This window comes from Talaromyces stipitatus, genomic scaffold (assembly GCF_000003125.1).
Source record: "Talaromyces stipitatus ATCC 10500 scf_1105507295527 genomic scaffold, whole genome shotgun sequence".
Taxonomy (NCBI): Eukaryota; Fungi; Ascomycota; class Eurotiomycetes; order Eurotiales; family Trichocomaceae; genus Talaromyces; species Talaromyces stipitatus.
Window position 1 is genome coordinate 1453654 of NW_002990114.1, and position 15223 is coordinate 1468876.

The window sequence follows — 15223 nt, forward strand, 5'->3', positions numbered from 1 at the left end:
AGAGACACGTAAACAAAGGAAAATAACAGATGCTGAAACGCATACGCATAAGCAAATAAATATACAAAAGAAGAGAATTCTCGATGAATCCCATTATATGAGTCAAGTCCGACGCTCGACCTTATTCATAATGAACGTAATCAACATCATAATCGGACCACCTCTCAATGCACGTTTTGGACGTCGACCAGCGTCTCCCGAGCTGTGGAGACGTTGTTGCTCATGTCCTTCCATAGGACCGGCAGTAATATTTGACATCTCCTTATCGGCGTCGAAGACGGCTTTCTCTCTTTGCTGCAAAGTCAATCCCGTCAACATCACGATGTAGACGATGATAATCTCCTCAATGACATCCATAACAAGGAAAACAGTCACGTTCCCCGTAAACATATTGAAAGTCGAATTATGTTTGTAAATCGACAGAATCGAGTACATGAGTCGAATGAGAAGGATAGGAACACTGATCGTCACGGCCCAAAGAAGACGGTGCTCGCCACGCTCAATAACATTATAGCGGAACCAAATCATAAGAGTCAAGAACACGACGGCAACCCAGGCCACGATGTAGAGGATAATACCGGCGCGGGTGGTGCTGCTGGTGTACCCGGCTTGAAGACTAGAGTCGTTACTAGTCATACCGACGATGGAGAGGATCATGCCGACTAGAGAGATGAGTCCGACGAGGCGGAAGAATACGGGCCAGTATGCGGAGCCGGTTTTGCGTTGGATGGAGTCATTACTTTTACAGCATGTTAGTTCTTGTATTCGGTCTGCCTGTTGATTGAGGACGGCTTACACTCGCGATAATCCAGACAGCAAGCCCAAAAGTAAAGGCGACACTCCCACAGAATTGCATACGGCGTAGGCAATGTATAGATTCGTGTTGGTAGGGTCGTTGATCGTGCCCAGATAGCAGCCATTACCGATCAGCCTGGCGAGTGAGAATAAGATGAAAAAGTACCATCCAGCCTGGCGTCCGAAACCGTGCCGGAAGCCCATAGATACGGCCATAAATAGAGCGGGGATATAGACGACCATCTCTAGGATAGAGAGGCCCTGCCGGTAGTCAACCATATTGATGATGTCGCGGCTCGTTTAGAAAAGGATATAAGCGTGTATAATGAATGGACGAGGGAGGATTTCCTCGTATGTTTGCTGCAGAAGAAGTTGTTGATGGTCATCTTGAAATTCTAACGGCGACATCTCAGGTATTTATGCTTCAATCTCTTCTTCTCATGATGGCTATGTTTTCTCTACTCCATCGTCTTTTTCCTTCAAGCCACCATTCCGCATTCGGTCCATATCGCGAGATGGAGCGATCAATTAACCGGCCAGCCAGTGACAGGGTCTCGTATACCACACACTAAGAAGCTCAATCGTGGTCGACTAAGATGTTAAAAAAAATGTATGAAGTGTGTTGCGTTGGTGAAGGGCTGAGGCAGCAATAATTCTCGGTTGCTGATTGGCTTATTCCTATCTAACAAAGGCATCCCGCAATGCATACCGGATCAGGTTAGTGCGTAGCCCGCCCTATTGACTCCACGAGCCTGAAGGCGTCCAGATTTGTTCAGTTGCTTCATATTGTGTACTTCTAGCCCGACACTTGGACAGAATTTGTACGATCTCATCTTGGCATCGATTCATGGAATCTTTTGCTTGGTCCTTTGATCCCTGGCCGCGGATCCCCGACGCTGTTCGAACTCTCAAGCGGCGACCGCATACTCAGCCGCACTGTCGTCACGGATTGACTCGATTGAACGCACAGTTTGACTGATAGTTTGATACTATCCACAACTTATCAAAACGAGGATTGCGGGCACAAACCCTTTCGAGTCTTATATAAAGATCATCTGCGTAATCATATAGCTCATGGTTTACTGCGGTAAACCCAGCAAAGGCTGCGGTGCCTGTCGCGCACGCAAAGTCAAGGTGAGAATTGATCTGCCTAATGCCACGATGGAGAAACATATCAAGGTCTTCTGTTGCATGACACAGCCCACAGAAGGACCCTTAGCATATATGTGATCATGTACATGGGTTTTACTCCATCATCCCACTTTCGGCCCAAAAGGCAAATCCCTGCATTTATAGAGCTAACCCGATTTGGTGAGCAGTGCGATCAAGCCACGCCGTCTTGTCAGCGATGTCTCAAGGCCAATAGAGTATGTCCTGGCTATAGGGACCAATTGTCGCTCCTGTTTCGTGATCAGAGCAACTCGGTCGCCAAGAAGGCCAAAGCGAATAAGAGCAGTGCCTCCTCACGCGCGGGGACACCGTTCACACTAACGGCCATTGTACCTACGACCGGAGTAACAACACTAGGCAGCTGGGACAACTGTTCGACTCCACCAACAGACTACGATCTGATTCAGACTAGTGCGCGAAGCTCTCCATCCGTCGAGAGTTCCTACAGTGGAACCTACAATAGTTTTGACCAACGTATAGAGGCCGATAACTTCTCACTCACGCCCGCCCTCATAGACCGAAGACAGCAGGCCATATGCTACTGTGTTAACAGTTTTATATGGCTTAACGGCAGTCTAATAAAAGGAATCGACTATGATGCCGACGTATCGTCGACGTCTTCCATGGCCCAGAGGGCTATGATGAAGGGTATTCTGTCGGTGGGCATGGCCAATCTTTCCAGAATAGGGGCTCAGTCTCCGTCTATGAAAATAACTGCCCAAGAAGAGTACTATAAGGCATTGAAATGTACAAATGCAGCTATTTCGCATCCTACACAGGCCACGGATGATGCAACGCTTACTGCGATCCTTTGTTTGTCACTTTTTGAGGTGTGTTTCTGTTTCTCTTTTCGAATCGAACTTATACTGATATTGTCAGATCTTGACTAGTAAAACACCAGAGACAGTGGACGCCTTTGTCGAACATACAAAAGGCGCCGTTGCCCTACTCGAGCTTCGGGGCAAATCTCAGCTTGTCCGGCCTCAAGCATTACAAATGTTTGAGTTTATGCGAAGTGAAATCGTAAGTATTATTTTCTGCTGTATTGAACAGTCATTAACGAAAGTAGATTGTCACCTGTTTAATGAGACGTTCTCCCATCCCTCCAACGCTACTTACACTATCCGAAACGGCGACTAGACTCCCGAATGCACCGGATTCATTCAAGATATCACATCAAATGTGCGTGCTAATGTCTCGAGTAAACGACCTGCGCAATGAAGAAAAGGCGATGCTGGATAGCACTGACTACGATACCATCGTCGTGTCTCGCGCATTTGCTCTTGATGCTGCGTTTGAGACTATAGTAAATGGACTGCCGCCTGAATTTACGGCTGAATTATATACCCTTCCTCCGGATCAGTCTCTCAAACATCCAGTATTTCGTGACGTCCACCTCACCCCCTTGAATGGGATATACCATGTATACCAGTCAGCTTTCATCTGCGTATTACATAACCACTACCGATACGGGCGAATCTTCATAAACGAAATCCTCCTCAATCGTCTGGCACGAATGACTACACAACCAGAATTTGTCCCCACGCCGGAATTCAAGGATCTCTGTCATCGACTTTGCGATACCTCTCGAAAACTCGCTAACGATATATGTGCCACAGTGCCGTATCTGTGCGGGTTTTTAGGTGACCAACAGCCATCCAGATCGCCATTCAAAAGCAATCCGGCAGGAGGGCTGGCCCTCCTGTTCCCGCTATTCACAGCCGTGAGTGTCGATGGACATGGCTCTGATACATGTCGTTGGATTGAGGAAACTTATAAAATGATTGGCAGGCAGATGGGGATTGATCAGGCTCTGGCTTTGGCGCAGCTGACGATGGTTGAGACTGGTACGACTAAGTTTGTTGATCGTTTATAGTGAGGATGTCGACCTTACAAGGCGGTTTCATGGTTATTACGAACTGATTTACCATTGTTTGGAAGGCAGGCGGTGTTGAGACTCTGTTGAGCTACTACCATAACATTCTAATATATTGATAGTCGGAGTTTATTTTCTTGCAATTATATACCCACGTGTCGATGAGGATCTAAAAACGCCTTAGCAGTGCCATATGTTCAGACCCCGTGGTCAGACCTGAAAAGCTACTAGTATCCCGGCCGTACGGGCCCATCAGATATCCATCACGGGGTAGCCTAACCCTAGACTCCCAACGGTTAGGGAACGAACATAGCCCTAGATACCCATTCAATACCACAATAGGAAATAATCGAACCAATAATGAATTATACAATAGACCATTTAATCCTTTGGTCAAATTAAGCAAGGCATACTAGGCACGGTCACATCGATTTGAGGGCTGTGTGAAGTCGAAAAGCACTTGATTGGTCGGCTAATACAACGACTCTGCCCTGTCAAACCTTAGGTGTAAATTCATCTAAACAAAATTCAATAATTTCATAAATGTTTCGTATCACGGAGTGTGTTACTTTGTACCATGGAAATTTCACAAATATCGTCCCTTTGGGAGGGCCAAATGTTGGATAAGGCGGATTCCAGAATGTCAGGAGAGAAAATTGCGGAAGATGGCTTTGCTTATAAAGATGATGGTTGTGACTCGTTTCGAGGATGATGACCTTGGAAAGAGAGCTAGACAGTGACTCAAACAACTCATAGACTTGTTTGAAGACTTTATAAAGGGACCCCTCCGCAGACAAAGCAGCAATAAATAAATAAATAAAAATAAAAAAAGGTTGCCAGGTTCCGACTATCTTCCCAATTTCTGACAGACGAAGGAGACAATTCACCGCCAACATGCCTTTGTTCAACAACAAACTCTCCTCTTCATCACTATCCAAGACCTTCTCTATCAGGTCTTGCTCTTCCTCGTCAAAGTCAAATATGGGTTCAGGACATAGCAGATCTAAACATGGCAATGCCATTTCGAGGGGATTCAGTACTGGGAACACGGTATCTGGGAGCGCAAGACCACCGTACCCAGTATTTGATGATAACGATTACTCGATGTCAGCGAAGCATCGCCAATCCGATCCCTGGGGGCCCCCTCCTTACACCCCGACATCAGCGACGACGTCACAGACGCCGTACAGTCCTGACTCGATCCGAAGTCCTCCTTACCCTACTACTATTACTTCTCAACCGGCACCGCTGGCAACCGGAACCCGACCCGCTGATGACTCTCAATACTCATTCCTATCCAAATTTGATACCATCTTCCTCGTCGACGATAGCGGTAGTATGGCCGGTCGATCCTGGAAAGAAGCCGAAGAAGCTATCGCCGCCATCACACCGATCTGTACCCAATACGACCCCGATGGGATCGATATTTACTTCCTGAATCATTACAGCAACTTTGACAGGAGCGGCGGATATACACACGTCAGCTCCCCGGCTGCCGTACAGGAGATCTTCCGAAACGTTCGACCAATGGGTATGACGCCCGTCGGTCAACGTCTTCGTCAGATCTTGTTCCCTTATCTTCGGCGCATAGAGAAGATGGCTGCCAACACGGATGAATACGGTCAACTCCAAAACCAGACTTTGGCCGTCCGCCCTATCAACATCATCGTAATCACAGACGGTGTGTTCAGCGACGACGCAGAAAGCGTTATCTTAAATGCAGCCCGAACTCTAGATCGATGCCAAGCAATCCCCTGGCAGATCGGAATCCAATTCTTCCAAATTGGTACGGATATAGCCGCTCAAAAACATCTGGAGCAGTTGGATGATGAGTTGGGTAAGGCCGTCAAGAGTGATCACGTCAGAGATATTGTGGATACTGTGCCGTGGAAGGGGCAGACGGGCAGGACGCTTTCGAGTGATGGGATTCTGAAGGTTGTGTTGGGAGCTGTTAATAAGAGGCTTGATCGGCAAAAGGGGCATTCTTAGATTTGTTTTTTCACTACTTTTGATTGCTGTCAGCCGATTGCTTTCTAGAGTGTTTTATTAATACAGACTATTTCTATTCATTAATCACTAAACGTTGTCTACTTAGGTAGGTTCTTATAGGTTGAAATTCATACAAAGACAAAACGAGTCATATAATTCTAATTGCCTTCTGCCCATAGTGTAGGTACCCTTAACTCTGATAAGGGCAACATGGTGTAACAAGCTTCCCAAGGGTACTGACTGTACGGCACACGCAGCTAGTGCAAACCATGAGTCGGATGAATGTCCAAGCATTGCCATTTTCGAAGTCTTCTTAACGAATATGCCGCAGAGAGAATGGATCAGGCATCCGCCGTATGGAAGCGACTGACTATTGGCTGAGACTCTTACACACTTTTTCAGCATATAGAAGTCCACGAAAGGAAGTGGGGGAGCTTGACTGGGTTGTTGTATGCTGGTCGAGAAAGTTTTCTGGATGCTAGTTTGTTTAGCAAGTATCCTCGAATATGCCAGAAGATTGGTGTACCTAAGATCCAAGGACGCTAGAGGCGCCTACATATGAAGCGACTTGGGAAATGAACTTTCATGACGAAATCCAAAACCCTCTCAATTGAATATAATCCTCGAGAACAGTCTCTGATCAATGACCAGAGCTCTGAATATTTCTCAGGAACAACAGCAGGATGATTTAAAGCCAGAAGTAATCTGCAAATTTCCCGAGGTCCCCCATTTGCTGCGAGTGAAAATGCTGTTTCATCCTCCTTGGTCCGTAGATTGACACCTATCTCAGGTTGCTCTAGCAGTAGCTTGACTTCAGTCTCACGCCCCTACCTTGCTGCAAGACAGAGCGGCGTATCACCATAAACTCCTTGTGTATTGATATTGGTCCTATGTTTCACAATCAATAGCTTGACTATAGTTCCATGCCCGTTCCTTGCTGCCTGTAAGAGTGCTGTCCGACCATCTTTGTCCTGTAGATCGGTATTGTCTCACTTCTCTCAAGCAATAGCTTGAATATAGCATCACATCCAACCTCAGGAGCCCAGAATAGTGGTGTTTCTCCTTGATGATATGCCTTGACGAGCATATTGGGATAAATGTCCATGGCAAACTTAAATAATGTATCGTCCTTAAGCCCAATAATGGGGAATAGGATCCCTCTCAGCTTAGAAAAATAGAAATTTTGACCAATATCGGAGCGTCTAACATCATCCTGACAGTACATAGCGTAGAGGTCACTTAGACAATCGTTCGAAGCTCTCTGGGCGGCATGTACGCCGAGAAAAGTCTAAACAACTTTTCGATTTCCCATGGTGAGAGCTGCAAAGAGTGGAGATCCATAATGTTCATCCTCGACTTCAAGAAAGGACATCGCCGACGGATGAGCTCTTATCAAATTCGGAGCTTTGCGTTCTGCTAGTATATACAACAAGTTCACGCTCTTGGTGTGACCGTCTTTCATGCCTTAGGCAGAAACAATACTTACGGTAGGAAGGCTCGAACCTCTCAAAATCTGGATTATCAACAACATTCTCCCCGACTTGCCAATACCTATTCGGGGATTAGAAGTCAAGCAGTAATCTTGGAAGATTCTACAGATTAATGACAAACCAAATCAACGGTTGCAGTATAGCGAGTTAGCGTAGTACTTTTTATGCTACGAACTGATCAAAGGTCAGCCCTAGCGTCCCCTATCTATCAAACTTACGGTAGAAAATATGTTTTATCAGACCGAAGATGAAGACAAATGGAGCTTGAACAAGGCATTCTACAAGGATTCCGGCTTTTCGTGGACATCAGAGAAAGAACTCTACCCCGACTCGAATAAGCTGTTGAGGGGTGAGAACTGAGCTCGTTGTAGAAGGAGGAGCAAAGAGTCAAGGCAGCTTGAGACTCTCTGCTGCCCTACCGAGTCGACACAGAACCCTGAAGGATATCCGATCTTTTCAGCTTCCGAGAGGCGCAGAGCCGGCTCTCTGACATCCTGATTCTCCACAAACTCGGCGACACGTCAAGCAGGTCTTCATTTCGATCACCACTCTTTACAATCACTGCCCTTAGACACTCGGCGGTTTCGTCACTCTTGCTCCTTGCATTTTGTCATTTGTAGCCAGTGTAAGGAGACCAAGTTAGGACAGGGGTCGGCGGCTAAGTTGCAAATTGTGCGTCTATTGGACAATTCAGTCGAGCGCTTCTTGGATCGAAAGAATGCACTGATAAGCATGCGATAGGAATATGCGATTGTTCGGAGAATTGATCGGTTCGCATCCCATGTACTGCGCAGGAAAAGGCAGGTCAGATTGCTCGTCGAAGATGGTTGAAGATGATGCATCCCGAACAGTAAAGAGTAGTGGATATGCGTGCAGCCAATCAGAACATGAATTAACCCCCTGTCCCGAAAAAGAAAAATGGGGCTTTCAGTTCGCGTGATCGGACAAAAATGATTGGCTGAAAATGAACCAGGCCCTTCGCGCCGCTTATTTGGGCTCCATTTGGCTCCATTTTTCATCTATCCCACTCCATCTCAATAATGCCATTGTCCTTTGGGATTAGCTGAGTTTGATGTTGATGCTCGAGACGGGTGAAGCACGGTATACAGAATATTATGTCGGAGCCTCAGAGTCACTTGAAACTCGAAAGGACCAGATCCGGACACCCCGTAAACAACAACAACAACAATACGGCTGATCGCAGGATGCTTCAGACAAGCGCCCACTTCGCTCAACCACGCAACGCTATTAGCTTGGTTCCTGCATTAGCTGCCCCTCTAAGCGCCCGCGTTCGACAAGAATATCCAAGAGAATTGACCTCATCCGGCCGTCCCGCGCACGCATTGGCCCGGCCGCCATGTCAACTTATTCAAGGTCAATCTCGAAGAGGCCCAGAAAGGAATCTTTCTTTCATCTTGCGACTTGTCCCTTACGTACCTGCATGAATCGCGTCTACTGAATCAGACTCCTAACGACGCCTCGGTTTCAAGTCCTGCATCGTCGTTATGCGCTATTTCTGACCTACAAACCGTTAAGGTCCAATCGCCTCTCCGACTGGATCAGAGTCAATGATACAGATCATGAACTCCCTCTGTTCGCGTTGTTTTTGTCACCCTCGCTCTCCACTTCGATAGCTTGGTTCAATCCAATTCGACCTGGAGCAGACCCTTTCTTCATTTCGACCAGAAATAGAAACATTGAAACAACAGCGACAATTCGAAACAGGCGCCTGCCGTCAAGCCTGTCTCTAGCATTCCGCCATACGTATATTAAGCCTGGTCTCAGCCTTCTGTTCCATCTTCAATTCTGCCTCACGGTATTTCATTCCATCTTTTCTGTTTTACAGTCATTTTGCGTTGCTTGTATTTCTAGCTGTCATTCACTCTTTCCCTTCATTCATTCTAATTTCTTTTCATTATTGATGCGCCAGTTGTCTTATTGATCGTACGATTACGTGTATATATATACAAGTCCTGCATTTTGTCCTTTCCTTCTTTTTTCTCTGCTTTGATTACCATCAGCCATTGCTTTCCCAATTGTGTCAGAAAGCCAGGAAAAGAAGATGCTGTCCACTACTCTCATGACATTTCTTTTGTGGGTACGGTATACCCCCCCGGAAAGACGATATGCTGACGAGCATTATAACAGACGTGCTCCATCCAATGTTCAATCGGTCGAACTGTTAGGATCATGGGACAATTTTTCGCGCCCCTACCCGATGGAACGGGATAGGCGCATGGGATCCGGCCATTGGCGAGGTTGCCATACATTTACCGACATTATACGTGACGGAACTTCCCCGAGTCAGTCTCCCGGCCGGACCGGAGGGTTGAAGATGGGAGGGACTTATTGGTATTACGTGCGTACCAAGACTCACTTTATTATGGATGCACGCTAATATGAATATGAATATCATGAATAGTATCGGCTAGATGGAGAGATCGAGTACTATAACAGGGCCGAACCCGTCACCTCATTATGCCCGCTATTACCTGGCCAACCCGTCAACATCCTCAATGTACCCATCATTCTTCCCGGCACAGACTACCTCCACCGACGTGATAATAGTACCAGCTCGACCAAGTCAGACCAGCGGACAATGGATCCCGAGGACAAATATATGAACCCACGCACTCCGCCCAAGCCCAGACCAGGGCTTCCACGTTTGAAAACATCCCCTCCGTTCTATCAGCAAACAGTACCGTCATCATCTCTGCTCAATCTCTCGAACTCTAATGAGGAGAGGCCGCTTATGTCTCAGCCATCCAGTTCGACTCACAGCCCAAAGTTCCGACTTGTCCCAAGAGCTAAGGCTGAGAGGTCTGTGTCTCCTCCTCGCTCGAGAGGATTAAGGGCAGCATTTCTGAATATTGCGGGTGCTCGATCACCTGGTGATCGCGTGGACGACCGTGGTATCAACCACCATGATCCTTATCCTGCTGACCCCTTCGTGCCATCGACTTCAACTTCCAACGCAAGTTCAAACTACAGTTCAAGCTTGACATCTCCACTAAATAGTCCGGTAGAGCTTGACGGTGTAGAAATTGGAAGATTGCCTTTCCGCCATCCGCAAGTTGATTCTGAGCAGCCTCTAGGCCCGCCCTCCATCCGGGTTCGTCGAGCTTCAAAGTCGAGCCGGGAGAACACCCCTTTGGCTCTTTCTCTAGAAGGCCACTCTTCGTCGCGTGAGACGGGTAGAGCGGAATTGTTAGCTTTCTCTAGCACTGCTCCACTCGAAACCCTTGACGAAGCATTGTCGCAGCAGGCTACGCCAATGGCAGTAAGCCCGAGGGAGCAAACCCATGCTACGGCAGGCCAACTTACACCAGTTCTTCCAAATTTAAGAGAAAAACGACTCCCGACGCTCCCGAATTCACCATCCTCGGTGTTGGACGCTGAATTACGCGCTATTGAAGCTCGATACAAGCCATTAGACATGGACCTACTCTACAGCCACTTCTCGGATGACACCTCTTTTGCGGCATCAAATATCTACGATTCTCCTCGAGATCCGCCAGAAAAGAGCCGATTTTCAGAATGGAGCACTGACACGGAACTCGTTTCTCCTGCATCGATGACATCTTCCTCTACCTTTAATGTCGATCAGCTCTCTAATTCCTCGCCATTTCTCGATCAGCAATTCCAGCATGACACCATGAACCATACTTATAATGACTATACGTTAGATGCGCCCATTCCTTCCATCGCTATCAGTGGCCCAACTACGCCTGTCCTCGGAAGCGAAGCAGAAATAGCTCCATCTCCAACGCAGGTAGACTCGGCCCACTCTCGTTTTTTAATGTCTGCAAACTCTTCCTCTGCTGGTCAGTTGGGTTCGACATATATGCGCGAAGAAATTGAGTTTCCTTCACTACTCATCGAAGACTTTGACGAATTCTCTTTCCATGAACCAGACCCCAAGCGACAGGGAGCTATACTCCCTCTGAGCGCGGTCACTCCTTTGTCCGTTGGCGATTCGTCCTACCCGTCGACGAGTCCTACTCCGAAGGAGACTCAATTCAGATTGTCTGATGATTATAGCTCTCAGTCGGCAGCGATGCAAGAGTTGATGGAAGAGATTGGCTATCTTGGGGAGATGATTTCGTCTGGATTATAAATGTATTTTTTCTTTTGACTTTATATGGCATACCTTGCGGGTGGTTTTTCTCTGTTTTATTTGCATTATAGGTGCTAGGTTAAGCGTTCATGCATATTTGATTTAGCTGTGGGACGCCGCATAATCATATTCATATTTATTACTTGTAGAAATTTACGGAGTGTATACTCGAGTTTCCGATTGTTTATAATCTAACATTACTCCATATCAAATCCAAATCAAGTCTTATTAATGGTGGTTGTCTGGCTTTGTTGGCCTGAGGCTCACATTAACAAAATACGGGATGCCTTTTTTTTGTTATCGATAAACCGGCAACGACGATCAACAAACAACATCAAGAATTTGCAATTGAACATCACCAATTCGAACTACTTTGAAGATTCGCACCTCATGTATTAAAGTAAAATCCGAGAACTAACGTCCATGATGCCCGATAAAATCGGGCAAACACTCCAATCATGACACAACCCACCGAAGAAGACACGCGCAACACGGTACCATCACCACAACAACAACTAACTACAGTCGCCGAAAAGACACTACCATCAAAATGCAAAAATGGCTCATTACTCACATATTGTCCGACTATGGACTTGATTGCTCTCGCGAGCGAGGATGAGCAGTTACATGTTTTTCGACTCAATGGGCAGGAAGTGCTAAGTGCTGATTTGGCGGGGGATCCGTATTTGGATGAAGTCAAGGGTGAGATTAGAGGGATTAGGTGGAAGAATGATGGTATTTCCCCCTTCTTTATCTCCTAGAGTCTTTCAAATTCTGGTATAATTTGGAAGACTGATTGTGTATTGCAGGTCGCTTGTTAGCAGTCGCTGATGCCGAGAATAAACTCCGCATTATAAGTTCCTACACCGGCAAAACAGTGCATCATTTCTCGTGTCTACCACATGATCAGGAACAATATTCTTCATCAAGTCCCGAAAATTCCAACAAGGATGCTAAAAATATCCGAATTACGTGTATTGGTTGGGGCGTTAATTTCACAGATAGCAAAGCAGCTCAAAGCCATCTTCGAGAGGGCAATGGTCAAATTTCCGTTGAGGATTTGTTGGCTCCTGATACAGATCCTGTGAAAGCGGCGTTGCAGCTTAAAGCGGATTTGCCGCGTGAATTGGCATTGCTGGATGTTGAGAGTTCGTTGCCAAGGTTGAGTACGCTGCCGGGGAGTGGGAGCGAGTGAGTTGATGCGAGATCCGGAAAAGAGAGTATGGCATATGTGCTAATTTTTTTTTGTGATTTCAGTGAGGATTTGTTTAGCACTCGGGTGTCAATTGATGCTATTTTCCAGTCTTTTAACAGAATCTCAAGCGACGCTGTGGATGTTCTATTTGTGGGTTTGAACGATGGCAGGGCTCATCTTCGGATTTTTGACTGTTTCGAGATTGGAAATTTCTCAATAACGGCAAACAAGGCACAGGCATCGACTCAGGTTGAGACATTGGTGCACACATCGCATCCAATGAGTTCAACACATGCAATCATAATGTCCGAGAAAACAAAAGATGCCCCTAATCCGACTCTGAAAGTCATTTCACTCGACTTACGCTTCATCACGAAATCAGGACGCTACTTATCACTTCTAGCTTTTAAGATCACACAATTACAGAATTTGTTAAGATATATAAACCAGACGCAGCGACAAATTGCGCTCGAGTGGAAGAATGTCTATGAATTGCCTGCTCGGTTTATGAGAAGTGTTGCCGATGAGTTGCAAGAGAAGTGCCATTGTGATTTTGTCACTGCTTTGTACCATTTGGTTGTTACGGGGAATTGTTTTCCGCCGGTCAAGGATTTTTTGGTGGATATTGTTGGTGAAAGGGTCAGCTACTCCATAATCCTAAATTGTTGGTTTGTTGTCTAACTTGAACAGGGTCATAAACGATGGGAAAAGACAGTGTCTTCAGGATATGAGAACGTCCGGAGATTGACACATGAATGTCTACTGCCTGCTCTAGAGAGATGTGAGGTCCTTCTCAGTCGGCTGATCGGTATATCAAAATTCCACAAACTCAACCATATTCTTGGCCTCGAGACTAGAGATCTCCATGAGGTTATTGAGACGCTTGATTGTCTTCATCTTCTGTCCCATTCAATCCTGACGAAGACCACCCGCGAAATGCATCAGTTCATGGAGTTTGCCAGATGGCTTCGCCATGAAATTGATATTCAGACTGCCGAACCCATGTCTCAAACGCTGGAAGAATTGTTAGAGAAGAGTGACTTGATCGACCACGCCGCGACGCTGGATTATATAGAGGGTGCACTTACCAAGAGCTCTCTTCGTCGATACATCTCTTCTACTCCAAGCCCAGCTCCAGTAGCGGGGAGCGATTCACAGAAGAGTGTCGCGGATGGAGAGAGATTTTCATTCTACCAGACATTCAGAAACACCTTAGCTGCTGAAGAGGATGAAAAAGGAGACTGTAACAGCGGAAACAAGAATGAACTGTCTCGGCCTGCTCCTCCGCAGCTGAATGATCTCATCGCTCGACTTGGGTCTCAATGTGGGAAGGTATTTGACAAGATTGCTCTGGCGCAGAGACGCAGTATTCTTCATCATTGTCTGTTGGTGCTACATCCGGATTGTGATTCGAACGTGATTGATACGATCATGCAATATGAAAACTTCAATGAGGAAGAGTATGCAATTTATGTGACTTCGAGGTTGAGAAGTGCGCCGAATACACGTAAGTCTATTATACCATAAACTTGACACTTTACTAATCTAGCCAAGTTCTCATATACAAAATAACGATACAATGTACAAATGGGGTGAGCTCAACAAAGAACATCTCCGTGGCTTCTATGCGCCTGTCTAAGGGAGAGATCAAACAAGCTCAATTTGTCGACGATGGGACTATTATGTTGCTATATGCGAACAAAGGTGATATCTCACTGTCATCTCCGTCGACTCTTTCAAAATTAACAATTCCATAGATCGGTCATATCTCCTCAACTTCTATATCTCTACTTCCTCGTCCGACGCCGATGAAACCGAATCCTTCCCACAATATACTACTACAACAGATCTTCAATCCCTTCCAACCCCATTCGATCTTGATATCTTCGGTCATCATGCAGATATCATAATACACACATTCCCAACCTTCGGTCCCAAATCGAAACCGATCAGAATGAATGTCAACGGGCGAAAAGAGAGAAGAGCTGCCTGTATCCTTTCGGCTGATATGATGCGTTATGAGGTTCTGGATATTGATCATCCGGTCGAGAGTGACTCTGAGGATTGAACGGTGAACATATCGAAAAATAATGATGCACGTCAGGGATTGGCGTTCCAGAGCTGAAATTTGGAACAGGCGGGGTTTTCAGAGGGGTAAAAAGCATACATTATTGAATTCGTTGCGAGCATCAAGGACACTGATACAGAGAATAGAAATTCTAACAGCCTTGCGAAGTGAGAGAGAGATAAATATATATACAGTATGACATAGGGGATACTTCCAGCCTTGTCCGATCCATAGCCCAGGTAATCTGCAGGCATCAATCGATAAGTGTCCACTGAAGAGACCGGGGTAAAAATTACGCAGGAAAAGCAGCAACAAACAGGAGTAGCCGATCACATGAGCAATACAAGTTCAAGATGGATGATGCCGATAATTCCTAAACATCCAACACAGTACGCAAATATCGGACGTTCCCATTATATTTGTGAAAAGAATGGCATTCTGAGGATAGATTGAAAGCGTCAAAAATAATCCTACGGTAAGGCGCTGTGACCAGCAGACGGTCTGACGTATGGTATCAGTAAGG

The 15223-nt window shown here is 46.1% G+C and overlaps 5 protein-coding genes across 5 annotated transcripts, besides 1 other annotated feature; 4 read left to right on the plus strand and 1 right to left on the minus strand.

The window, feature by feature from the left end:
• Positions 1–102: 102 nt before the first annotated feature.
• TSTA_085820 (uncharacterized protein) lies at positions 103–1074 on the minus strand (the record flags this gene model as incomplete). Its single annotated transcript, XM_002478269.1, has 2 exons — positions 103–739; positions 797–1074. 2 exons carry the CDS (start codon positions 1072–1074, stop codon positions 103–105), a joined length of 915 nt encoding a protein of 304 aa, XP_002478314.1.
• A 795-nt stretch (positions 1075–1869) lies between these two features.
• Positions 1870–3841, plus strand: TSTA_085830 (C6 finger domain protein, putative; the record flags this gene model as incomplete). The annotated part of the gene is made up of 4 exons (XM_002478270.1): positions 1870–1929; positions 2115–2795; positions 2845–2988; positions 3035–3841. 4 exons carry the CDS (start codon positions 1870–1872, stop codon positions 3839–3841), a joined length of 1692 nt encoding a protein of 563 aa, XP_002478315.1.
• Positions 3842–4644: 803 nt separating this feature from the next.
• Positions 4645–4672: a sequence feature (AT_rich).
• A 63-nt stretch (positions 4673–4735) lies between these two features.
• TSTA_085840 (uncharacterized protein) lies at positions 4736–5830 on the plus strand (the record flags this gene model as incomplete). Its single annotated transcript, XM_002478271.1, has 1 exon — positions 4736–5830. The coding sequence occupies one exon, from the start codon at positions 4736–4738 to the stop codon at positions 5828–5830; it is 1095 nt and encodes a 364-aa protein (XP_002478316.1).
• A 3552-nt stretch (positions 5831–9382) lies between these two features.
• TSTA_085850 (uncharacterized protein) lies at positions 9383–11437 on the plus strand (the record flags this gene model as incomplete). Its single annotated transcript, XM_002478272.1, has 3 exons — positions 9383–9423; positions 9469–9679; positions 9743–11437. 3 exons carry the CDS (start codon positions 9383–9385, stop codon positions 11435–11437), a joined length of 1947 nt encoding a protein of 648 aa, XP_002478317.1.
• A 458-nt stretch (positions 11438–11895) lies between these two features.
• On the plus strand, positions 11896–14700 carry TSTA_085860 (anaphase-promoting complex component Cut20/Apc4, putative; the record flags this gene model as incomplete). Its single annotated transcript, XM_002478273.1, has 6 exons — positions 11896–12172; positions 12247–12628; positions 12695–13271; positions 13323–14139; positions 14187–14336; positions 14390–14700. The coding sequence occupies 6 exons, from the start codon at positions 11896–11898 to the stop codon at positions 14698–14700; spliced, it is 2514 nt and encodes an 837-aa protein (XP_002478318.1).
• Positions 14701–15223: the final 523 nt, after the last annotated feature.